Source organism: Equus przewalskii, chromosome 21 (genome assembly GCF_037783145.1).
Source record: "Equus przewalskii isolate Varuska chromosome 21, EquPr2, whole genome shotgun sequence".
In the NCBI taxonomy this organism is placed as follows: Eukaryota; Metazoa; Chordata; class Mammalia; order Perissodactyla; family Equidae; genus Equus; species Equus przewalskii.
The window spans coordinates 705,638-731,741 of NC_091851.1; the positions used below are offsets into that span (position 1 = coordinate 705,638).

The following is a 26,104-nucleotide window of genomic DNA, read 5'->3' on the forward strand; positions in this document are numbered from 1 at the left end:
GGGGGTGACTGCACTCCCCGCCTCCAAGCACAGGAGCTCGTTGCTTCCCCGCTGCCCGCAGGAACCGGGGGCTCCGTCACCGCGCCCTCCTCTCTGGGACACGAACCCACAGCTCGGTCCCGCGCGCCGGGCGACGCAGCCTGGCGGGGCAGCGGGGAGCGGAGGGCCGGGGGCGCCGCTGCGGGGCGCACTGCGGGCACCAGACGCCTCGCCGCTCGTTCGGCTCGGTCCCGAGCCCCACGCCGACTCCAGCCGCCCGGGCAGAGCAGGGAGGCAACGTCCGGGGCCCGCCCGCCCAGCGGCCGGAAGGGGCGGGGCCGGATCACGTCACTTCCGTGCGCAGCCGAGGAGGTGCTGGCGGCTGGGAGGCGGGGCCGGCTCTGCGCGCGGCCAGTTCGGAGCCAGCGCTGCTCCCGTCGGGCGGTTGGCTGCTGGTGGACGGTGGGCGGCAGTGGCGCCCGCGCCATGAGCGAGGCGGACGGGCTACGGCAGCGCCGGCCTCTGCGGCCGCAGGTGGTCACGGACGATGGCCGGGCCCCAGCGGCCAAGGACGGCAGGTAGGCAGAGCCCGCAGCCCTGGGCCGCGAGCGGCGGGCGCCCTCCTAGCCCCGACGGCGGCGGTCCCGGCCGCGGGCACAGCTCCTCTTACCGCGGAGGAAACGCTCCCACCAGCGGGGGCACCTGCCGGGCCCTGCACCTGCCGGGCCCTCCGGGCGTTATTGCAGCCTGCTTCCCAGGCCCTCGGGTCCCCCGGCCGCCTCGCGCCGCCCGCGCCCCCTCCTTCCCCTCACTCCCGCCCACCTTCCAGAGCGGTGCTTCCCCTCTGGTCCTTTGCTCCCCCTTCCCCTCCGTGCTGTCCTTTTGGCTCACCTTATCCCGGGGGCAGCCTCCTGGCCACGGCCCTGCGCATCCCCGCCCCCCGCTCTTCTTTTCCTGAAGGGAGATCCGAAAGCATCTTGTGGTAATATTTGACCCCGGGGCCAGTGGACGGGCGGGAATATGCTCCGTATGTAGTGCGGACTAGGGTGACCAACCATCACTGCTTTGCCCTGGGCTCAGGGGTTTGCAAGGACGTGGGGCTTTCAGCGCTAACCCTGGGCAAACCGAGACAAGTTGGTTACCCTTTCACTGTGGATGTTGGGAAGTCATCATCTGCTGATGACTGAGGAGCCTTTAGGGATGGACATGCCAGGACTGGCCGTGCTCTGCTGCAGAAACCCTGAAAACAAGGCATTGCTGCATGAGCTTTTATATGAAGCATGAAAGTGCCCCTGGCCCTGCGTTTGTGAGGAGATGCGGTCATTTGAAGACCTGGGTGTACAGTACCTGAGGGCACTTGTTGGACGGGCCCAACTCTCAGCGGCTCCTCGGACACTCCTGGCCCCAGGGCAGAGGCGTACAGTTAATTAAATTGTTTTTCAGTTTCTCTGTGGGGATTTCCGACTTAATGGCACTGCAAATTGAATGTTCCACAGTCGTCCTCTGCTGCTGATCTTTCTTAGTGTGTCTTTCATGTGTTTAAGATAGTTTGACTTCCCTGTCCATGAACATTGTTCTTACTTTCCTGTTTCCCTCTTTCTCTTATTTGTTTGATCTCTTTTCTATATAATCTGAAGTGATGTCTTTTAAAGTGAGGTCTTGTCACCCACTTCCCTTTCTACATTTATTATTATAACTCTAGAGTTGTTTTTTCTTAGTTTTCTCATGCGATTCTCCTCTTTTTCATTTCTTTTGTGGTCATTTCTAGTAGTTCATCTAATTACCTTCTTGGTTATCTTAAAAGTTGAGGGTTCCCCATAAGACAGGAAAGCATTGTGTAATTGTGGGTGAAGTAAAGGAATCGGAAGGAAGTAGAAACGTGACAACTGTAGAATACACAACATGTGCTGCAGGCTAAAGAGAACCTTGAAAGAGCTATTGTTCCGTTAACAGAACAGAAGTGGGACAACAGATTTTAGTGGCAGGGGCACCTAGTGATACCTTGATTGGTCTCCTGGCTCTTGGCACGAAAGGTGGTGTTAGCTCTGTTTTACTGATGAGGTCGATGAGGTCTATGTGGGTGAAGGGGTTTATATAGTTACAGAGTAATGGAGGCAAGAGAGACTTGAAAATGAATGAAGAAGGGTAGAATTGGTGGCTGAACAATGATGGAGCACCATATTTTTAAAATTATGCTTTGGAAATAAGGTTTTATGCCAAAGCTGTTGAATTTCTGTGTTTGAGCTATAATGGGGAATTTGGTCATTAAATCCTTTTATTCAGTGTGGAACGTAGATGAGCTAAGCACTTTTAACATACCAGAGCAAGGTTATAACTATTATCATTTGGCATCAGTTTCCACAAGTGCTTTAGAAACTTTATTGACAGAATGATTGTAATGCTGAAGTGATTCCTTTTTTTGGAATATAATTCTGTCTGGGAAGAGAGAAGAGCTGTTACTAATATCCATCTGTTTAGGAGTGAAGAGCAAATACAGCAAAAATTTGACAGCTGCTTTTTCAGTCTACTTCTAAAAGATATTAGACTAGTTAAAAAATCTCTACTCAGTCCATTTTCCTTTTTCCTTTTTAAGACTGAAGAGTACGAAAGGCAGTGTGGAGGAACGGATGGGGCCGTCGTAAGTTCATGAAGTCATGAGGAGTCAGGAATCCGGAGTTTTTTTCTTAGCTTTTCCCCGGGGTGTATGTTTTCAAATACCTCTTTTAACTTGTTTGTTGTTTATTTTCAATGCTAAAATGAAGACATCTGCAGTCTAGGATTATTATTATTTGGCATCTATTTCCCCAAATGCTTCAGTTTCAAGGCATGTGAAAATGAACAAATTCAAGGTGCAGTCACTTAAAAAAACTGTGTTTGTTGTTGTTTGACTTTCTTAGGTTCCAGGGAATACCTTGACACCTGAGGTTCTTGTCCCATGTGGATTTGGGGCTAACAGGTTTTCCATGAAAATCACAGTTTCTTTTTAATCTCATGGAATCTATTGGTCAGGACTTCAGTCCGTGACTTGAGGCCCTTGTGTCCTGTGTGCAGAAGGGGTTAGAGAACCCCCTTGAGATTAGGCTGGTGAAATGATAGGATAGGATTTTGAAATCAGGCTGAGCTAACAGTGACTGTCAAATCCTGTTGCATCACCATGATTGCTCTCTTGCCCTCAGAGGCTGTAAGAAATTTCAGGGTGCAGATGTCCTCAAGGAGGTGAGCATTGCTTGGGGCTCTTCCAAGAGATTGGGGCAAACAAGTTGATTCCCCTGACGGCACCTGGGAAGGAAGTTTCCAGCCTTTCTGGATGCGTCAGCACAGACTGGGAAGGAGAGTACGATGGGAAGGTGTGGCACTTTGTCAGTGAAGATGGATAAGGCTAAATGGAGTGTGCTTTGTTTAAGTTAAGATCAGGCAAATGTGCAGAGGCAGGGGCAGACATGGAGGAAAGGCAGAGTTGTAGTTGACTGTGAGTTTTCTGGAACCAGCTGTGAGATGGGTCTGCCAAAGAGTTAATGAACTTTGGGCTAAAGTAAGTGCAGTGCCCAGAGCACTCCCACCCAAGGCACTCTGTTCCCCCTGACAGTCATAGACTCATGTGCCTTCAGGGGAGCTGCAGTCCTGCTCGCTGCCATTTGCTGAGTGCCTTTCTTGTGTTCCAGGCCCTGGTCTCAGAACTGCACGTGCATCAGTCACATTGGTTCTCACACCAGCCTGGTGTGGCTGGGTCTGCAGCAAGTGTGGGCACTGAGGAGAAGAGGAGAGTGCACGCCCCTGTGAAGAGTGGATACTGCTGTGCAGCTGCCCTGCAGCTTTGGGTTTTATAGGGCCAGATCTCCCACTTTTTGAAGTGAAGCTGGAAACCCAGATTTTTATGTGAAATCCCCTTATTTTGGAGAATAAAGCCATTTTGTGGAATGATAGCTTATGGTTTAGGCTAGAGCTTTGCTTTGAGTTCTGGGCACCACATTTTGTGGGGGACTTTGACAAACTCTGAAACAACCAGGAGATAATGTTCTGCAGGCCACGCCAACTCAGAAGCTCCCGCAGGACGGGGATGCTTCACCCGGAGAAGAGAGACCCGAGGCGGTGTGACGGCAGGCATCAGTTCTAGGGAGAGCTGTCAGGGAACTCGAGGGTTTGCTGCTCCCGAGGGCAGAACTGGGCTCAGTCACCGTGAGCAAGGGCAAAGCATGTTTCCCAGAACACATTGTGTGGGATGACCTGAGCAGCCGAGGTTCCCTAAGTAAAAGAATTATGGCAGTGCTCGATGTTCTGGCGTTGGTGGATGTCCCCTGTGCGTGCTGGCGGGTACTTCCTCGGCCCTCGGGACTGTGTGGGATCTGTCCCCGCCCCTGAGCTGTTCTAGCAGCTTCCCCTCACTCGCTCTGCCATGACCTCCCTGATGTGGTCACTCCACCTCTGTGGTCAAGGTTTGGAAATGGGGACTTAGAGTTAAACAGCCCGTTAAAGCGTGTATTCTTTTTTAACACCTTTATTGAGGTATAATTCACATACCATAAAATTCACCCATTTAAAACGTCCAATTCAGTGGTCTTTAGTGTGTTCACTGAGTTTTGCACCAATCACCACAATCTAAATTTAGAACATTTTCATCACTAACTTTTTTTTTGAGGTGAAATTCATGTAACATAAAGTTAACCACCTCAGAGTGTACAGTGATATTTAGTGTTGGGTGACCGCTAGTTCTCTAGTTTCAAAACTTTTTCATCACCCCATGAAGACACCTTATAACCGAAAGTAATCGCTCCCCATTTCCCCTTTCCACCCAAACGTTCATTAGTGGATGAGTGGATAGACTGATTGTGGTATAGACTTGCGATGGAATGTTATTGAGCTGTAAAAGCAAAGAATTGTTGATACGCACCGCGGCTTGGGTGAACCTCAAAACATTATGCTGAGAGAGAGAAACCACTTACAAAAGGTCATATATTGTGTGATTCTTTTTATATGAAATGTCCAGAATAGACATATTACCGTTAGCTTTGCAGACAGTGTTTCAAACCCCAACTCTGAGGTCTCTAGGTTTGGGCATCCCCTCCCTGTCCTCTTGTCCTTGGCAGGGAGCATTGCTAATAGTGACTGCAGGCCTTGGGTCAGACCTGGCCCTCAATCATGTCTTCCAGTTCTGGCGGTGGGCTTGGGGCAAGCCACCTGTGCCCTTCTCTGCTGTCGTTTGTAAAGCAGAGAGATACATAGTTCTGCTTAGTTACCCACGTAAAGCACATTGCCTGGCAGGTTCCTGTTTTCACTGTTTTTATCATTACTCTTTTCATGGTCCTTACCCCTTTCCCTGCTGCAGAACCCTCGGGTTGCACTAGCCTGCTGTCGTGTCAGGTTCATAGCTCATCAGTGCCATATATGCATTTTCATACTCTGTGTTCTTGTACCCTTGACCAGCATAAGTCAGTCACATTAGAAGAAAGCTGTGTGGCCCTGGTATTTGGAGACAGGGCTGGGAGGTAGGGGTTGGCCTGATATTTCCCTTTGCGGTCGCCTCTCCTCTTCCAGGAGCTTGGCTCTCTTGGCCTCTCCTAGCCCAGTCTTTGGGACCTGGACCACCTCCTTTCCCAGCTAGCAAAAAGGGTGGAGACTGACAACTTGGCATTTTACCTGGCTGGGGGTGGGTTTTTAACTCTTATGAAAAGGAAGTTAGGGACAAAATTTGTTTTTGGAAGGTTATTAGAAGGAAAATAATCACAGATTAGGATTCTCAATAGCAAAGGGGAAATGTCAAAGGAAAAAAGAAATGGTTAGCACTATCCCCTATGCCTGTCCTGCTCTGTCTGGAGGAGAAAGTAGCAAGGAGAAACCAGGCCACACCTTCAGCTCTGCTGGGAAATGTTCTCAGCTGAATGTCCTGGTTCATCCTTTACAAGTTCTGCTTTCCACGTCACTGCAGGACACAATTCAGCCAAGCTTTCTGCCACCATATATCAAGGATATGCTTTCCTCCAGTATCTAATAACTTGTTCCTGACATCCTTCTCAGCCTTCACCAACAGCGCCCTCAATGTCCATAATTCTGCTAACAGTCTCTTCCTGACAATTTAGATATTTTCTAAGATGATATATGTTTTCTCTGCCGTGCTCCTCACTTCATTCTGAGCCCTCGCTAGCAGAGCCTTTAACATCCATGTTTCTACTAACAGCCTGTTCAAGGAAATCTAGACTTTTTCGATCCTGCTCCTCAAAATTCTTCCATCCTCCACCCACAGCTGATTCCAAAGCTGCTTCTACATTTTTACATATTGTTACAGCACCACCCCACTTCTGCTTCCATTGGCTCCATGAATTTGTCTCTGTCTCTTTCATCCTCAAAACCTGAGATCTTAGGGGCACACAGAACTGAGTGTTGCTGCCTTGAATGTATGTACTAGGAAATAGGGGCTTTTGGGGAACACCTGTCTTGTCTGTAGATGATTGTGTCTTCTTTTCCTCAGGGCATCTCTTTCTCTTGTTACTTTTTGTGTTCATCCATTCTTTGAGTTTGAGCCCCTTTAAAACTCTGCTAGAGGAGTCCAGATACAGCCTAACATACTGTCTGGAAAACAACTGATAAGAGTATTCCACTCAGCTGGAAGATTTTAAAAAAAGAACAAAGGTGTGTTTGCCAATGCTAGCAAACAGTGCTGCAGTTTAATCAGAAGCCACAAAAGTTGGCAGCCTCGTGGTGGGGAAACTGGGTAAGAGGCTGTATGCTGGAGGGGCTTCCAGACTAGCCGAGCTCATCCCCTTCTGAGCCTCTGCTGATGACCTCTGTACCTTCTTTCTGGCAGCTCTTTTAGCGGCAGAGTTTTCCGAGTGACCTTCTTGATGCTGGCTGTTTCCCTCACTGTTCCCCTGCTTGGAGCCATGATGCTGCTGGATTCTCCCATAGATCCACAGCCTCTCAGGTGAGCTGCCCCAGAATGCTTGGGAGTGGTTGCTCAACACAATATGATAGGCTGATGGGCCTGCCCCTCTGGCCTAGTGGTTAAATTCAGCGTGCTCTGCTTCCATGGCCTGGTTTGGTTCCTGGGTGCAGACCTATACTACTTGGCTGTCACTTTGTCTGTCAGTGGCCATACTGTGGTGGTGGCTCACATACAAAAAAGAGGAAGATTAGCAGTGGATATTAGCTCAGAGTGAATCTTCCTCAGCAAAAAAAAAATAAATAAAAATAAAAAATATATATATAATAGACTGAAATAATTTCTAGCATATTTAAACCAATCTGGTCTGAAAGGTAAGTAACTATGAGAAACAGAGATTTGTGATTTGTGTAGTGCCTGTGTTTTATGTGGTATGAGATGTTACACAGAAAATATGTATGGTGGTCCATGGTATTGCTTCAAAAACAAAACTGTACAAACCTAAAATAAAAATCAGAAAAAACCCGAAAAGAGAAATTTAAGTATTAGAGATAATTAACCTGAATTCATTTGAAGTGGCAAAAGCACACACAAATGAAGCTTAAGTTTAAGTTACGTTGTTTAAATTTTCTAAGTAACAGATTTAAGAAAATTAGTGTTCTATTTTTGTCAAGTTACCATTTATCAGTGGGAATCTATGAGTAATGCAGTCTATTATAAATTGAAAGAAAGAGTACATACCTAGAGGTGCCATGAAATGTATTCATGTTTGTAATACTAGTAATATAGAGCCAGGCTCTTATTGGTGTGATTTATGACATTGTCAAGCTGGTGCAGGAAGGTTGTGCAGTCTGGTTCAGTAAGTTCCCTTTTCCTCTTGAAACTGCCCAGGGTGGGTGAAGCTATCTGAAGTTTATTTATTTATTTTTAAAGATTGGCAGCTGAGCTAACAACTATTGCCAATCTTTTTTTTCCCCTTCTTCTTTTTCTCCCCAAATCCCCCCAGTACATAGTTGCAGGTCCTTCTGGTTGTGGCATGTTGGATGCCACCACAGCATGGCCTGATGAGCAGTGCCGTGTTTGTGCCCAGGATCCAAACCGGCGAAACCCTGGGCCATCAAAGCAGATCATGTGAACTTAACCACTGAGCCACAGGGCCAGCCCCATGAAGTTTATTTTAAGAGAGTTAGGCTTTAAAAACTTCGGATAAGAACCATGTCTCATTATAGAGTAAATATAGCATACACAACTGAATAATAGTGTTTTGTAAATAAAAATTAAGGCTTTATATTGGATTCAATTCACTGAAAGTGTATTCAGCACCTCCTATGGTTGATACAAAGAAGACACTTCTGATCTTAGATTGACATATGTGTACAAGAGTCACCTTTGTGTTTTTGGATTTAGAATGACTAAAGATATAGGGTGCTGTAAGCACAGGATTAGCTCAGTGTAGATTGAGAGTCGGTGAAGCCTGTGTGCTCTGCACTCACGACAGTGTTGGCTGTGTAGCTCCTGGTGTGCCAGTGTGCCCTAGCATGTGTCTTTCTGCCTGAACTGCACCTAAGGACATACTGCCTGTCCTCTCCAGGGGGGCTCCCAGGACACGTTGAGGGGAGTGGCCTCTTGCTAACTCCTCTTGACGTATAGAAGGATGCAGCTCAGCCCATCTCAAATAGAAACTGGCCTGGGCCTTTCTGGATAATCCAGTTGACGAGGTGGGTGTGAACTCTCCACAGCTGGAGATGAAAGCCTGGGCTGAGGAGCTAGCCTTGGAAAAGAGGAGGAAAGCAGAGAGAGAAGGTGAAGGTCAAACTGTTGGGTTGGCGGGGGACGGATGGAGCTTCAGTGACTGAAGACCTTTGATCTCAGTAAAGGTGAATTTATGTTGGGAAGAGTGGTGAAGAAATTCAGAGGAAAGATGAGTGTGTACTCCTGACCAGAAATTGAAGGGAAATATGGCCCAGTAAGGAGTTGAAGTTGTACGAAGTGAGTTCTGTCTGTGGAGTAGATGAGCCCAATGAGGACGGAAGGAGAAACCCAGAGAAGCTAGCGTGGCTGACTGGGATCTCTCCCGTGGACTCAGTTTTAGGGAATGACTTGCTTAAAAATTGGAAGCATGGGCCCCCAAAATGCAGAACCAAAAGCAGAGGACTGGCAGAAAGTGTAAGAACAGAAATAAACTGAGTTTTGGGGAAAATGCTGTGATAGCAGCAGGAAGGGCTTCTTTAAAACTCTGTTCAGAACAAAAAGAGCAAGGAAGCGGGAAACCCATGTCTGGGGCAAGTGGTACAGTATTGAGGAGGACAGAAAGCAGAGCTCCCGGCTTCTGCTCTGCCTCAGTCATCTCGGTCAACGCAGAGGTGGGGCGAAATGGTAAACAGGATCAGGCTAACTGGCAGAGCGGGAGGTCAGCTGGTGGATTTGGGGAAGAGGGGAGTCTGTCTCCAGGGCGCTGAGTGACCTCCTGTGAGAGCTTAGACCACGCTTAGGAAACTGAGAAATCAGAGAGAACAGACACACCAGGAGTGTGGCAGGAGACAGAGGGGTGGAAACACTTACAAAGTGGATTATTATGCAGATAGTTTCAGTTCCGGGGAGCAAAGTTACTGGGAAGCTACAGGGCTTTGCCAAAAACCTGCTGTGCAAAGAGACCTTCTTTTCCTTGTTTGGAAGGTTGGAGGGCTGTCAAAGACACATATGTGACATCCTGATTTCTGGAGGATGTTGACCACGACTTTCAGGATGCATTTCAGGACACATGGAGTTAGTGGAATTAATATGAGTTAACAGGAGTTGATAAGAGGCAACAGGAGTTCACTGGCTTTGACAGGAGTCTGCCGGGCCTGGTGGCCGTGGAGTGCTATTTGGGGTTCCTGGAGTGGCTCTTGCTTGCTGCTTCTGCTGCCCAGCTGAATCAGTGGGGGCCCTTTCTTGCCCGGCCTTTGCATTTTCTCCTGAGTTGTCATCTTGTCTCTTTATTGAGATGGTACGCAGGCTCTTTGTGTGCAGGGACAGTGCTTGATATACCCATTAGTTTGACTACAAAAGTTTCTTCAGGACTTCCTGTGTGTAGGGAATCAGGCAGGGTCTAAGGACTGGGTGGGAGGAGGTGGCTGAGTACAGGTGTGCCGTCCTCTCTCCCCACACTCTATGTGCTTGTCTATGTTGTTGTATCTTCACATGTAGGTACCTTGGGAAGTGTGACCTTCCCAGGGTCAGAATTTGAACCCAGGTGTGTCCATCTCCATAGCCCAGGCTCTTTTCACAAAAGCATGCAGGTTGCAGTCCTGCTCTCCTCCTTTGCAAATAAAACTTCTAGTTAAGCCAAGAGTGTTTTTTTAAGCAGGTAGAAAACCATGATTAGGAGGCAGGGTAGAGAGTTAAGGAGGGGAATTTAATTCAGGGGCTGTCTTGCTGACTCAGAGAGGGTGGCAAGGAGGGAAGTGCTTTGCTGGGCAGGGCGAGGGTGGCAAGGCAGAGAGCTTTTCCATCATTCCACATCCTCAACTGCACCCCCTCGGTTCTCCCACTCTTACTCTGGGGAGCTGGCTAGGAAACTGCCTGGCTGGAGGGCAAGGTGAGGAGGGAGTTGGGAGATATCACCCCACCCCTTCCCTTCCACAGTGTTCATCGGGAGCCTCCTGTGTGCCAGGTGTTTGGGATACAGCAGTGAAAACCAGACACAAATCCCTGGTCTCATGGACTGTGTGTTTAGAGGGGACAGATAAACAATGAACATAACAGAGATGTGAGAAGCTGAAAAGTCCTACGGACAAAAGAGGGTGGGTGGGGTAGGAGCTCTGGCTTTTGGGGGTGGTGTTGGTTATTCCATTGGGTGGTCGGAGCAGGCCTCACTGGGAAGGTGAGGGTGGAGGATACAGCAGTTCGAGGACTTAGATGGGAGATGCCTCGTGCTGAACCAGCAGGGAGGGGTGGGAGTGGAGGCTCAGTGAATAAGGCAGAGACAGGCGAGAGAGGTGATGGGCCAGACTGTGTAGGGCCAAGAGCCACTGCAAGGGCTGGCTCTGGGTGAGAGGGGGCCGTTGCAGGTCTTTGAGAGACAAATGCCATGACCTGAGTGTATTTCACAAGGCTCACATGGGCTGCTGGATTGAGAAAAGACTGTAGAGGACAAGGGAGGAAGCAGGGAAGAGAAGATGGTGGCCTGGAGCAGGGTGATAGCAAGGACATGGGGAGAAGACGTTTGGTGAGGTGTCTTTTGAAGGTGGCATTAGCACGATTTGCTGGTGGACTGGGAGAAACAGCGTATTTACCTGTGAGTGGGAAGGACCCATGGAGAGGGAAGAGTTCCTGGAGCTGTTTCTGTGTGAGGGGAGGGATCCAGGGCCCAGTGGAGGCTGGCTTCAGAGGGAAGCCAGGATGAGCACTGAGTGACAGCTGGGAGGCACAGTGCGCCTGTGCTGTACGGTGAGGCCGTGGCACCAGTCCCAGGATAGTCACCTCTAGTTTCTTCTTTCTTCTCCTTGAAGCAGGAAGCAAGTCTGTATTGATACAAATAATCCATAACCAACCTATAAATCAGAATTGGGGTGAGTTTATTATGAGCCAGAGTGAGAATTATAACCCAGGAAGGCCTTAGAAGGCGTTCCAGAGAAGCATGGATTTCAGTACAGTCTTAAATCTTTTCAGAACAAAGAACATATGTTAAACGCACCCAGGATGCATTTGCATCAGTACTTGAAAGAGGTACTCAGTTGCAAATTAGTAGGTCCACATGACCCTGACTTTGGGGAAGGGGCTAATCTGGGCATTACCAGTAGGGCTATGAGGGGAAGAATGCATTCTTAAGAGAGTACCTTATTTAATGGTTAAGCAGATGTGCAATGTATGTCTGATAGGCCCTAAATCAGGCTTTTTAGTTTAAGCTGAATCAGTTTTGAACTCGAATAGTTACCCTGTATGTCTGAATATGTGAAAATCTCTTGTCAGCTGTGAAATGGTGACATGGCTCCCCTCCATCTTAGTTGGACTTTAATGGCTGGGCAGCCACTGGGAAGGTAAACACCAGGGGGTGTGAATCAGAGGGTGTGTGGAGGTCTAACTTGCCATGAGCATGAGGCATTGGATGGCTGATGAGGGACTCAGTTGGCAGAGGCCCCGGGGTGCTCTCAGGTGGCAGGCGATTGCCAGGTTTCTTGCATTAGCCATATTATATTTTCATTTTTGTTTTGTGCTATGACCTTTCCTGATATCCTGGAAAGTTTTTTTCTTGATATTTGTGTTTCTGGCATCTAAGGATGTTTTATAATGTGCCTTCTTTATCAAAGAAGGGGGAGTTATACATGTACATCCTTGTAGGTCCTCAGGAAACACTTTCTTCATGTATTTTTAGTAGGAAAATCCTTATGATTGCATTATTTTACAGCTTCAAAGAACCTCCTCTCTGGCTTGGTGTTCTGCAACCAAATACCAAGTTACGACAGGCAGAAAGACTATTTGAAAATCAACTGACTGGACCAGAGTCCATAGCAAATATTGGGGGTAAGTAAGCCTCTGGGACTGCAAGGCTGTCTGTTATGGGGTGGCAGATTCTGTGGGAGCAGCCGTACTGGCCCCCTGCTCCTGGTGGGGGAACCCTGGCCATCATTCTTAGCTGTGGGTGCCTCTGCTTGTCGCTCTCTCCAAGCTGCAGGCCACTTTAGTCGGGGCAATTTTGAGTTCATGTCTGTGGAGCACTTTATTCTCCTCAAAGTGTTGGACCCATTAAAATGAAAGGAAAAAGGACAAATGCAGACATTGGTGTTTGGTTCGTTTATCAAAGTCAGGTAAGTATTACTTGGCAGTCTGTATAGATTTCACTTTTGAAAAGAATAGGAATGATTCTCGATATTTCCACTGTTCTTTGTTTTTTTTAAAGTTCACTTTGGTGGGTACATTAAGGGTAACTGTCTGCTTCACAGTTTCCCAAACCTGAGAACTAGAATTGGGTCTAGTTCTAATTCTGGAGTCTCTGCTTACCTGGAGCAAGGCATTTTCTGTTTGTTAGAATGAGAATTAAGCTTAGGAATCAAAAGATACAGTTAATGAAAAGGTTGCTGGACTTAAAATGGTGTGAGGACTTCTGAACGGTTTTCCTCAGCACACCGATCGTCGTTCCACGGTACAGTATGTTTTCTGGGGAGTGGTTGTGGACACGTGTATCCAGCGGACTTCTGTTTTATCTTGAAGAGGGCAGGTCAGGGCCGGCCCTCTGGTGGTGTTGACCAGCTTCGCTTTCCCAGCCCTGCTGCCCAATGCCCGACCTAAGGACTGGTGCGTTTATGCAATTGTTTCTTTGTTTGGCTGGTGTAGGTACTTCATAATAGAACTTTGTATTTCTCTTAAGAAGACATTGACGTTTATTAATAAATTTCACAAATTTTGTTTTTTGGTGAAAAATCAAATATTAGTATTTAAAACTGGACCTTCGGCGAGTTAAAGTCATCTTTTTTTGGTTAATCTCTCAAAGAGAATGCTTTCCTTTCTTTTTCCTTTCCACTTGGCCTGACATCTCATTGTGTTCTGTTACCACGTCTCCCCTTTTTCTCTTTGGAGCTAGTTATTATCTTGGTGACATTTCTGGGTAGGCATAGTAGGGACTTCTCTGGTTACTGCCCTGTGGGGGTGAACCACAGAAAGGCCTCCAGGGCCCTGCTGCTTCTGCCTCATTTAGAAGTTGTTGTGGGGGACAGCTGGCCTGTGACTGACAGGAGGCACGAGCCTCAGGAGGGTGCTGGGGTTTGGGCACATGTGCAGTGACTGTATCCACCATCATAGTGTCATACAGAGTTGTCTCACTGCCTTAGAAACCCTCTGTGCCCGTCTGGTCATCCCTCCCTGCCCCGTCCCTGGCAACTGCTGATCTTTCACTGCCTCCATAGCTTTGTCTTTTCTAAAATGTCGTATGGTTGGAATCACAGTGTGTAGTCTTCTCAGATTGGCTTTTGTCACTTGTAATATGCATTTAAGGTCCGCCATGTCTTTTCAGTTTTTGTGTAGACTTTTATTTTCAACTCATTTGTGTAGGTACCAAGGAGCACAATTGCTGGATTGTATGGTAAGAGTATGTTTAGTTTTGTAAGAAGCCTCCAAACTGTCTTCCAAGTGGCTGTACCATTTTGCATTCCCCCCAGCAATGAATGAGAGTTCCTGTTACTCCGCATCCTTACCAGCATTTGGTGTTGTCGGTGTTTTAGATTTTTGGCTATTCTAATAGGTGTGTAGTGTTATTTCCTTGTTTTAATTTGCATTTCCTTAATGACATATGATGTTGAGCATCTTTTTCTATGCTTGTTTGCCTTCTCTATATCTTCTTGTGGTGAGGTGTCTTTTTAAGTCTTTTTGGCCATTTTTTAAATTGGATTGTTCATTTTCTTACTGTTAAGGATTGAGTTTTTTGTATATTTTGGATAACAGTCCTTTATCGGATGTATCTTTTGCAAATCTTTTCTCCAAGTCTGTGGCTTATCTTTTCATTCTCTTGACAGTCTTTCACAGAGCACAAGTTTTTAGTTTTTTTCTTTTCTGTTTATTTTGCTGAGGAAGATTCGCCCTGGGCTAACGTCTGTTGCCAGTCTTCCTCTTTTTTTGTGTCTGAGCCACCACCACAGCATGGCCACTGACAGATGAGCAGTGTAGGTCCATGCCCGGGAACTGAACCTGGGCCGCTAAGGTGGAGTGTGCTGAACTTAACCCTAGGCCACCAGGGCTGGCCCAGAAGTTTTTAGTTTTAACGAAGTACAGCTTATTAGTTATTTCGTCATGGATCATGTCTTTGATGGTGTATCTAAAAAATCACCACCACACCCAAAGTCACCTAAATTTTCTCCTCTGTTATCTTCTAGGAGTTTTATAGTTTTGCTCTTTATATTTAGGTGTGTGGTTTTTGAGTTAATTTTTGTGAAGGGTGTAAGGTCTGTGTCTGGATTCATTTTTTGCATATGGATGTCCAGTTGTTCCAGCACTATTTGTGGAAAAGACTATCTTTGCTCTATTGTATTGCTTTTGCTCCTTTGTCAAAGATTGTTTGAACATATTTATGTGAGTCTTCTGCTGGACTCTGTTCTGTTGCAGCCATCTGTTTGTCTGTTCTTTTGCTATTACCACGTTGTCTTGATTACTGTAGCTTTATAGTAAGTCTTAAAGTCTAGTACTGTCAGTCCTCCAGCTTTGTCCTTTTCAGTATTGTGTTGGCTGTCCTGGATCTTTTGCTTCTTCATATAAACATTAGAATCACTTTGCAGATATCTACAAAATAACTTGCTGGGATTTTGATTGGGATCGCTTTGAATCTATAAATCAAGTTGGGAAGAACTGACCCCTTGACAATATTGAATCTTCCTATCCCTGAACATGGACTATCTCTCCATTTGTTTGGTCCTTTGATTTCTTTCATCAGAGCTTTGTAAAGTTTTCCTTATATAGATCTTATACATATTTTGTTATATTTAGACCTAAATATTTCATTCATTCTTTTGGATGCTAGTGTAAGTGGTATTCTGTTTTTAGTTTCAAATTTCACTTGTTCCTTGCTGATATATAGGAAAGTGGTTGACTTTTGTCTGTTGTTCTTGTATCTTGCAACCATGCCATAATCACTCATTAGTTCCAGGAGTTTTTTGTTGTTGTTGATTCTTTGGGATTTTCTATATAGACAATCATGTCATCTGTGAACAAAGACAGTTTGATTTCTTCCCTCCCAATCAGGATACCTTTTATTTCCTTTTCTTGTCTTAATGCATTATCTAGGACTTCCAGTACAGTATTATAAAGGAGTGATGAGAGGGGACATCCTTCCTTTATTCCTGATCTTAGTGGGAAAGCTTCTAGTTTGTTGCCATTAAGTATGATGTTAACTATAAGGTTTTTTGGGTAGATATTCTTTATCAAGTTGAGGAAATTCCCCTCTATTCTTAGTTTACTGAGTTTTTTTTTTTTTTTTAATCACGAATGGGTATTAGATTTTGTCAGATGCTTTTTCTGTATCTATTGATATGATCATGTGATTTTTCTTTAGCCTGTTGCTATTGTGGATTACTTAATTGATTTTCAAATGCTGAACTAGCCTTGCATACCCGGGATAAATCCCACTTGATGAGGTGTATAATTCTTTTTCTACAATGTTGGATTTGGTTTGCTAATATTTTGTTGAGGATTTTTGCATCTTTCTTCATGAGAGATATTGGTCTGTAGTTTTCTTGTAATGACTTTGTCTGATTTTGTTATTAGGATAATGTTGACTTCATAGAATGAGTTAGAAAGTATTCCTTCTGCTTCTATCTTCTGCAAAAGATTGTAGGTTATTGGTATCATTGCTTCCTTAAATGTTTGGTAGAATTTATCAGTGAACCAAACTCAGCCTGGTGCTTTCTGTTTTGGAAGTTTATTAATTGGTGATTTATTTCTTCAATAGATACAGGCCTATTCAAATTGTCTATTTCTTCTTGTGTGAGCTTTGGCAGATTGTGTCTTTCAAGGAATTGGTACATTTCATCTAGATTATCAAATTTGTGGACATAGAGTTGTTCATAATATTCCTTTATTATTCTTTTAATGTCTGTGGGGTCTGTACTGATGTTCCCTCTTTTATTTCTGATATTGGTAATTTTCTGTATTCTCTTTTCTTGTCTTAGTTAGCCTGGCTAGAGGATTATTAATTTCATTGATCTTTTCAAAGAACCAGCTTTTGGAGTTACTGATTTTCTCTATTGATTTCCTGTTTTCAATTTCATTGATATCTGCTCTAATTTTATTATTTCTTTCTTCTGCTTACCTTGGGTTTAATTTTACTCTTCATTTTCTGGTTTCCTAAGATGGAAGCTTAGATGGTTGATTTTAGATCTTTAATTTCTCTGTAAGCACTGCTTTAGCTGCATACCACAAATTTTGCTAAGTTGTATTTCCATTTTCATTTAATTCAAAATGTTTTTAAATTTCTCTTGAGATTTGTTCTTTGAACAGTGTGTTATTTAGAAGTGTGTGTTGTTTAATCTCCAAGTATTTTGGTATTTCTAGCTGTCTTTCTGTGATTGACTTTTAGTTTAATTTCATTGTGGTCTGAGAGCAGACATTCTATGATTTCTGTTCTTTTAAATTTGTTCAGGTGTGTTTTATGGCCCAGAATGTGGTCTCTCGTGGTCAATGTTCCATGTGAGCTTGAGAAGAATATATATTCTGCTGTGTTTAAATGAAATAGTTGATAGATATCAATTATATCCAGTTGACCGATGGTGTTATTGAGTTCAACTCTGTCTTTACTGATTTTCTATCTGCCAGACCTGTCCATTTCTGATAGGGGTATGCTGAAGTCTCCTACTCTGATAGTGGATTTTTCTCTTTTTCCTTTCAGTTCTATCAGTTTTGCCTCACGTATTTTGACGATTTGTTATTAGGCACAGACATGTTAAGGATTGCTATGTCTTTTTAAGAATTGACCCTTTATCGTTATCTTCTTTATCCCTAATAATGTTCCTTGCTCTGAAGTTGGCTCTGTTTGAGATTAATATAGCTGCTCTAGCTTTCTTTTGTTAAGTGTTAACGTGGTATAATCTTTCTCCATCCCTTTATTTTTAATCTATATGTGTCTTTATATTTAAAGTGGGTTTCTTTTAGACAAGCTATAGTTGAGTTTTGTTGTTTTTGATCCACTCTGACAGTCTCTGTCATTTTATTGGTGTATTTGGGCCATTGATGTTTAAAGTGATAATTGATATAGTTGGATACTATCTACCATATTTATTACTGTTTTCTGTTCATTTGCTTTTTTTTGTTCCTAATTTTGTCTTCTGCTCTGACTTTTGTAGTTTCACTTGAGCATTTTGTATGATTCCATTTTCTCTCTTAGCATATGAGTTATACTTTTTAAAAATTTTTTAGTGGTTGCCCTAGAGTTTGTAATATACATTTTAAAGATATGGAAGATTTCACAAATGTGCACGTCATCCCTGTGCAGGGTCATGCTTGTCTCTGCATTGTTCCCATTCTAGTATGTGTGCTGCTGAAGTGAGCACATAACATGTTCTAGTTCTATCCTGAGGGCCTTCCTAGCAGTTCTTCCCTTTTAGGTGGATATGATCAGCACCAGCAGTGGACACTGACGTAAGGGAGACACTGATGTGTGCCCCTGAGTGCTGAGTGTCCGCCCGAGAGTCCATGCTCTTCTTTTTGTTTGTTTTTAAAGATTTTATTTTTTCCTTTTTCTCCCCAAACTTCCCTGGTACAGTTGTTTATTTTGGGATGTGGGTCCTTCTAGTTGTGGCATGTGGGTTGCCGCCTCAGTGTGGCCTGATGAGTGGTGCCATGTCTGCGACCAGGATCCAAACCAGCAAAACCCTAGGCCGCCGAAGCAGAGCATGCAAACCCAACCGCTTGGCCACGGGGCCGGCCCCTCATGCTGTTTTCAGAGTAGAAAATCTTCACAGTTTTTATTGCTAACTGGTATCTGCTGCATCCTTGCTGCAGTGTCAGGTTCAGGCCCACACACTGATTGACTGGGCCCCCGTAGTTTAAATGCTGCATGATTTAAGGACTTTTTGTTCTCAGGCATCACTTCTTCATCTTCAGAACTGCCATTTCCTCTCTAGAGATAAAAACACAAGCCACTTCTGTTATAGAAGAAGGTGGTATGGTCATAGTTCTTAGACTAACCCAGTAACACTCTTATTCCTTTTTATTTTTTTAAACAGATGTGATGTTTACTGGTACCATGGATGGCCGTGTTGTAAAACTTGAAAATGGTGAAGTAGAGACCATCGCCCGGTTTGGTTCGGGCCCATGCAGTAAGTCAGTGACAGTCCCCCCTGATGTTTGTCTCTTCCAGTCATTCATAAAGGTGGTGAATGGCCATGTGGAACTTCATTTCCCTTGAGGTCAGGTTCCCCCTTGGAGAAAAAGAGCCCCTGACCACTTGGCAGATAGAGCCTGACTTGGGTGTTACGAATTCTTCATTTGCTGTGTGGTCCCTGGACCTCAGGGTGCCTGATTGTCACCTTGCAGGCACAGTTTCCCAGTTAGGTAATGGCCGTGGCGCCTGCTAGTTGCTTCATGGACCCCACCCCTTACCGTTGCAGAGGATGTGTTGTCAGGGTGCTGCTGTAGAAAAGCAGTGGCTTTGTCATTACTTGGATGCTTAAATGTGATTTCTGCATTGGCTTCTCAGGAATCTCAGCAGTGTCATTCAAAGCAACGATGCTCTTAAGTCACTCAGATTTTAGAAAACTAGAGTAGAAGAATCTCACTGTTTAAAAACTGGTAGCCCACAGACTTATTAATTGTCTTTTTTTTTTTTTCTTTTTGAGGAAGATTGGCCCTGAGCTAACATCTGCCACCAGTCCTTCTCTTTTTGCTGAGGAAGACTGGCCCTGAGCTAACATCTGTGGCCATTGTCCTCTACTTTATATGTGGGATGCCTGCAACAGCATGGCTTGATGAGTGGTATATATGTCTGTGCCTGGGATCCGAACCAGCGTACTGCAAAGCAGTGTGAACTTAACCACTGTGCCACCAGGCCAGCCCCTGTCATTTTTTAATAGCTAGAATGTTTTTGTAAAAATGATGCACTTTCATTGTGAAATGTGAACAACAAGAAGGTACAAAGAAGAAAGTAAAAATCACCTCAGAGTCTTCTCAGCTGTAACTTACTAACATTTAAATGAATTACTTTTTAGATATCTTTCGTTCATGGATACTCCCATCCACATATGGTTTTATGTAATGGAATCATACTCTATGTTTGGTTATTTAACCTGCTTTTTCCACTCTGTATTTTGGTCATAAGTGCCCCTGCAGTAAGCCCCCTGCAGTAAATGCCCTGCAGTAAGCACCTTGCAATAAGTACCTTGCAGTAAACACCCTGCAGTAAATGCCCTGCAGTAAGCGCCCTGCAGTAAATGCCTTGCAGTAAGTGCCCTACAGTAAGCACCTTGCAGTAAGCACCCTGCAGTAAATGCCCTGCAGTAAATGCCCTGCAGTAAGCGCCCTGCAGTCAGCACTAGAAGCACCCTGCAGTAAATGCCCTGCAGTAAGCACCCTACAGTCAGCACCCTGCATCAGCTCCCAGCAGTAAGCACCCTGTAGTAAATATGCATTGCCACAGGTTTAAAAAGAGTATAGGTAGTAGAGCAGGAGAATTAAGGAATAAAGTAGTAACTCTTCCTTTATGCCAGGAGGAGGGAAAACTCTCATGTTCCTAGACAGGCACAGTATTCATGTCAGGCTGGTGGACTTAAACCCAACTTCTGAGGTTCTGGGGGGATTCTGGAGTTGGGGCCTGGGTCCTACTGATGTCCCTGAGTTGACTGTTAAGTCTCAGGATGCTGATGTGAACATGATCCTTGGTTACCAGTTGCTGTGTGTATGTCCAGATGCAGATTCTCAGTTGGTCTCAGGACATGCTGGACAATCGTCATAAGTTCTAGTGGGCTGGCATGCGGGGGGCCAAGTCTGTCTCTAATGCCATGAGCTTTTTTGTTCTCTACGTCACAGTGGATATTTAGGAAGGAATGGATGAGGCGTTTGGACACCGAGTGGGGCACGGGTAGAACCTGAGACCAACCACCATTTCCTGTCCATTTGTTTCCCCAGAAACCCGAGATGATGAGCCTGCTTGTGGGAGACCCCTGGGCATCCGGGCCGGGCCCAACGGGACCCTTTTTGTGGCTGACGCATACAAGGGACTATTTGAAGTAAATCCCTGGAAACGTATGTGACAATATCTTGTTTCCTTCTATGATAATTTCAGATCTTTTAGCCAGTATGTGCACAAGTGGATCCAATAGAGTTCATTCAGTACAGTCTACTGGACACTAATATTTTCTTGTTCATTGAATAGTACTGTAAGTATTGCCTCCCAATACCAGCCAGTATCAGCATCATAGAACTCCTTCCTCATGGCTGCTTTGGTCAGTGCCTTAATCTCCTGTGGGTGTTTGTGTTCTACCCACAGGTCTCAAAAGGGCTCATTGTGAGGGTGTTAGACCTCCTCTTTCTGTCTTTATTTTTTTGTGTTTTCACTACGTTTTGTCTTTGTTTGTTTTCTGCCTCTGTTTCTCCTTTTTCCTTCCCCTTCATCTCCGTCTTCATTTTTTTCTTCCTCCAGCTCCTCCTCCCATTTCTCTCCCCTGACGAGCCATGATGTCACCTTGACCAGTGTTGTAATTATTGCTGTGTGTGCTTCAGTGGGGGAGATTCAGGCTGTGGAGGAGTTAGTTATGATGGGTGGGGCGTGGGGTGCTGGGCATAGGTGGAAAGAGCTTAGCCCTCAATAAATTTTTGCTCTACAACTTAAAAAAATTTACTACTGCTCATATTCTTTAAAAGCAGATGAGTGGGACATTTTATATTTCTCTCAAGCAAACAAATAGAAAATTTCCTTGTTATTCAAGACTCGTAATAGATTTTTGAAAGTCAGTGGTCTTCATTAAAAAAAGAGTTCCTCATCCTTAGAGGAAGGATTCTGCCTTTGATGAAGTTCATCTAAAAAAACTCATCACCTAACAGATGAAGGAAAGGACAACACTGTTTTTTACTGTAAGAGGGAATGAATCTTCTGACATAGGACATGGAGAAGCTCATTTTGGCTTTTCTTTTTAAATCGGTCAGGCTGATTAATGTTTTGAAATTATTGAGATACAAGTTCTTAGAGTGAAAGCGGGTCTCTCTTTCCCTCCCTCCTCGCCTGCCTTCTTTCTCTCTCCTTCCCACCTACCTCAGGTGAAGTGAAACTGCTGCTCTCCTCTGAGATACCCATTGAGGGGAGGAAAATGTCCTTTGTGAATGATCTTACGATAACTCAGGATGGGAGGAAGATTTATTTTACGGATTCTAGCAGCAAATGGCAAAGACGAGATTACCTACTTCTGGCTCTGGAGGGCACGGACGACGGGCGGTGAGTGTTCCTTCCAGATCTTGTGCCCAGTGAGATCGTCCGCCAGGCAGATGACTTCAACAGAGCTATTACTTCTAGGAACCCTTGGAGTGTTTCTGAGCATAGTATTTCAGCTTTTAAGATGGGACTTTCATGGCTTCTGGAAACGGGTGATGGGTGCAACAAACAGAGCAGGTGTTCCCACTTTCCCTCGGAAGAAATGAAGTTAAACTAGGCCAGGCCGTCTGAGAGTGTGGTCTAGATGGTCTGGAGATGCCTAACAGACAGGCCTGGGTTTCACGTCATCCGTCTGAAGAGGCACTCCTGCAAGGCTGGAGCCATGGTGGCCCTCCCTGGTGCTGAGCCATCTCCCGCGTCAGTGAGAGAACTGACTGGGGGTTCTCTGAAGGATATCTGGGTCTGCTCTGGGTAGAAGGGGCCCCCAGGGGCCAGCTGGGAGCCAGGTCTGGGCAGAGGACCCCAGGGGCCCTGTCACTCCAGTGTGAGGCTGAGTCCCCTCCACAGGCCCCTGCCCCAGGGCCCAGAGAGGGGCCGTGGACTGACCCCATGTAACCCTTTGCTGTTGGCGCCCCACAGCCTGCTAGAGTATGACACTGAGACCAAGGAGGTGAAGGTCTTACTGGACCAGTTGCGGTTCCCGAATGGAGTGCAGCTTTCTCCTGCAGAGGACTTCGTCCTGGTGGCGGAGACGACCATGGCGAGGATAAGAAGGTGCGTGTGGTGTCCGCCGAGCTGTCAGTGTTCACCAGAGTTCGTCCTTGCCCACAATGGGCACAGCACTGCAGCAGGGCGCCTTCTACTCTGTGTGGTGGTGACACGTAAAATTCAGGCATGCGTTTTCTTTTTCCCTTTCTCAGCCTACCTGAGCGTCGTGGTCTGGGAGAATTTTGATTATTTAATGCTGCCTGTGCATCCCAGGTCCCTTTCCCTGCCGGGTGGTCCTTGGCCTGCCCGTCTCCCCACAGCTGCTTCTGTGCCCTTGCTCGTGATGTACACGTTTACAGTTTTTTCCATAAGCTTATTGGGCTGAGACCAATTCGACACTTGGCTAAAGTTTTCCTTAAATTGAGGGACTGCTGCTCACTGCCTGCTTGGGTGAATTTTTCAGATTCTACGTGTCTGGCCTGATGAAGGGAGGGGCTGACTTGTTCGTGGAGAACCTGCCTGGATTCCCAGACAACATTCGACCCAGCAGCTCTGGAGGGTACTGGGTCGGAATGGCGACCGTCCGCTCCAACCCTGGGTTTTCCATGTTGGATTTCTTATCTGAGAGACCCTATATTAAGAGAATGATTTTTAAGGTAACTATGAAAACTATAATTCCAAAAACCAGAATGAAATGCATCTAATTATGATCTTTTTGATCTTTATAGCTCTAAAAATTCTAGTTCTGCTTACAATATTTAGTACGTCTGGTGACTTAACAGACATTTTATTCTTCAGCCTGAAGTGGAAATTTAAGTATTTGTTGAACCATTTGGTTTTTTTTCTTCTGGTTTCCTTATCTGAGTATTTATTGTCACCCTCATCATGAAGACCTTTTGGGGCCTCTCCCCTGCCTGTCATTTGCGTTCTCCCCTCTCTGCGATGGCTGTTTCAGACCTCCTCCCCTTTCCTCTCTCCTTGAGGCCCTGCAACTTACCACTCCCACCCCAGCAGATGGCAGTGTCCTTCTCAAATGGCCGTCAGGCGCGTCTTCCTGTAGGCACACATATAGGCCACTTACCTCGCTCTCTGTCCCACCTGCTCTCTCCTACCATCTTGGAACCTTCCTATCTGTCACCGTTCTCCATGGGATTCTGCCCTTTGACCTCTCAGCACACCAAACTCTGTCCCATTAGAAAAAACATCACCCACCTCACCAATGGCCACCACAGATCTTTCAACACAGCTTTAAACATCTCTCATCTTGCCATTTCCCAGTGACTTCCATGAAACCCCCAAGCGGAGCTCAGTGCCTCTTACGCTGTGGATGAGTAACTTGCTGACAGAGGTGCTTCTGTCATGCAGAAATCTTCTTTTCCAACAAAATTTTCTTTTCACATGGATACCTTGTGACTGTCCAATCCACAGACCCCACTCAGGTTTCTCCAGTTGCCCCAGTGATGTCCTCTATAGCAGAGGGCTCAACCCAGGATCATGGGCTGAATAGATATTTGAAAGTGATACTGAATATTTGAAGAGGTATTAAAATGTTTGTAACTGAAGGTCTGGAAGGTGCCAGGCAGCAGTGCCTGAGTCTGTATGATGTTGAGCCTGTGAGTGGGCTCTGCCCAGGGCTGCATGCGCCTGCTCGGTCACACTGGCTTTCAGTGTTGTTCCCACTTCAGTAGGCCACTGTGGAAAGTCCTGATCTGCTCAGAAACAACACACTTCTCCTCTTTGTCTTGCCAGCTCCAGAGCCCCCATCTGTTCTCACTGGGACTGGGAGGAGGTGGAATGGTAGGGTGGGCGAGGAGAGGGGTTTTGAGGAAGGCCAGACCAGCTCTGGGACTCTGGGCAGATGACCTGTGGTCTCTCTGCCTCAGTTTTTCCATCTGTCAAATGGGAAGAATAATAGCATTTCATTAGGTTCTGAAAACATTTAATGAGAATATGCAGATAAACCCCTTAGTGGAGTATAATAAGTGTTCAGTTTCTGTGCTGTCAGTTTCCCCACAGCAGGGATGTAGTCTGTGGGTGGTGGTTGTCTGTCTCTCCCTTTGATAGAACGTGTGCTCCATCAGAGCAGGTATTTTTTCTGTTTAGTTCCCTCCTTTGTCCTCAGCACCTAGAACAGTATCTGGCACACAGTAGCATCCGGAAATTAACTGTTGGATGAATGAGTGATGAGAGAGCGGAGACCATTAGTATGAGAAGGAGCCAGAGCGATGGGATGTGTTCCCTGGGCAGGAGAGAGCTGGGTATCTCCTTGTGGCTGGGGAAATGGCAGATGGAGAGCAGGAGGGAGAGGACCACAGGCCTTGTAGACCTGAAAAAGAGGTTAGATTTTATTCAAAATGTGATCACAGTCATTGAGGATCTTTTGTTTTTTCATTTTGAGACTATATCGGAAAAGTAGCAAGGATACAAAGAACGTTTTTCCTTGAACTGTGTGCAGATTAGTTGCTGACCTCATGCCCAGCCACCCTCAGATGCTTTAGTGGGTTTTTCGTGCAACAAGGACATTCTCCCTCATGACCACGCTTCGAAACAGGAAATTCACATGGATACGTTGCAACTGTCTAATCCACAGCCCCCATTCAGGTTTCTCCACTTGCCCCAGTGATGTCCTGTGTAGCAGAGGGCTCAGCCCAGGATCAGGCATGGCCTTTAGTTGTCACGTCTCTCTGTTCTCCTTCAGTCTGGGATGGCTCCTCAGTCTTGTCATTTTGAGGATTGCAGGTCAGTTCTGTTGCAGATGCCCCTCCGTTTGGATTGTCTGGTATTTCTCAGGGTTAGATTCAGGTTGTGTCTCTGGCAGGAAGACCGCAGAAGTGAAGTATCCTCAAGAGGGGCAGAGTCCTGTCAGGAGGTGTGTGTTGTCAACTTTGTCCCATGCTGGTGGTGGCGGTGTTGGCCACCTGATTCAGTTGTGAATGCCAGGCTTCTCCACGGTGAAGTCACTCTTTTTCCATTTGTAATTAATGAGTATTTTGTGGGGAGGTACTTCTAACTAAGTAAATATGAGTATGATCTCATGGTTGCCTATTTTATTCAGTGGGTTATAATCTGTTACCATCAGTATTTATTTCTCGTGGTCACATTGTCCAGCTGTGGCCAGTGCGAACCCCTTCAGTGTGGCTCCTTAACCTTTGGACAAGTCACTGTCATTCTTGGAGTGGATTCCTGGCTTCTGGCACCATGCTTGTCTTGTATTTTCTCTGCTCCAGCTCTGGAATCAACCATTTCTCCAGGGAGCCCTGGTTCCTTTTAGAGAGATCTGGTGCTTTTGGGGTGTTGCTGCTCCTAGGCCCCCTCAATGGACAAAGCCAGGGAATATATGTGTTTGTATTCATTGATAGTTACATGTGTACAACGTACATACACACATTGACACCTATGTTCATTTATCTGTCATTTGTTTATTTAAGTAATGCTGGTATCTCTCCTTCCAGTCCCATACCACAAGATCTTTTCTAGTTTTCTCCCCTTCCATCTTTGTACTTCCTTCTCTAATAGCGAGAAACCTGGATCCGACAATCCTTCATACTTATTTGATCAGATTCCCTAAATGTCACCAATCTGTAGCCATTGTCCCTGTTCAGGGGCCTGCTAGGGCTCTGGCACTCCACACTGGGCCTTCTCCTTCCTCCCAACCACGTGCAGGGGCCTGTCTTTCCCTCAAAGGCTCTGATACCTACTCTAAGCTGTTCCCCTGATAA

At 45.7% G+C, this 26,104-nt stretch overlaps 1 protein-coding gene and 1 non-coding gene across 3 annotated transcripts in view; one reads left to right on the top strand and one right to left on the bottom strand.

The window, feature by feature from the left end:
* The first annotated feature begins 312 nt into the window (after nt 1-312).
* The window catches only part of APMAP (adipocyte plasma membrane associated protein), a 30,486-nt gene continuing 4,694 nt past the window's right edge, over nt 313-26,104 (top strand). Inside the window, exons 1-8 of one of the 2 annotated variants that reach the window (XM_070588953.1) lie at nt 313-557; nt 6,779-6,895; nt 12,243-12,358; nt 18,541-18,633; nt 20,438-20,554; nt 21,566-21,740; nt 22,317-22,451; nt 22,849-23,041. In XM_070588953.1, the coding sequence (XP_070445054.1) occupies nt 466-557; nt 6,779-6,895; nt 12,243-12,358; nt 18,541-18,633; nt 20,438-20,554; nt 21,566-21,740; nt 22,317-22,451; nt 22,849-23,041 (1,038 nt within the window). In that variant the 5' untranslated portion in view covers nt 313-465. Of the gene's footprint in view, nt 558-3,641; nt 6,896-12,242; nt 12,359-18,540; nt 18,634-20,437; nt 20,555-21,565; nt 21,741-22,316; nt 22,452-22,848; nt 23,042-26,104 lie in introns of both variants that reach the window. The other variant, XM_070588952.1, reaches the window with a different exon arrangement.
* Nucleotides 17,763-17,865, bottom strand: LOC139078325 (U6 spliceosomal RNA). The gene has a single exon (XR_011531263.1). It is a non-coding gene; the product is annotated as a U6 spliceosomal RNA (small nuclear RNA).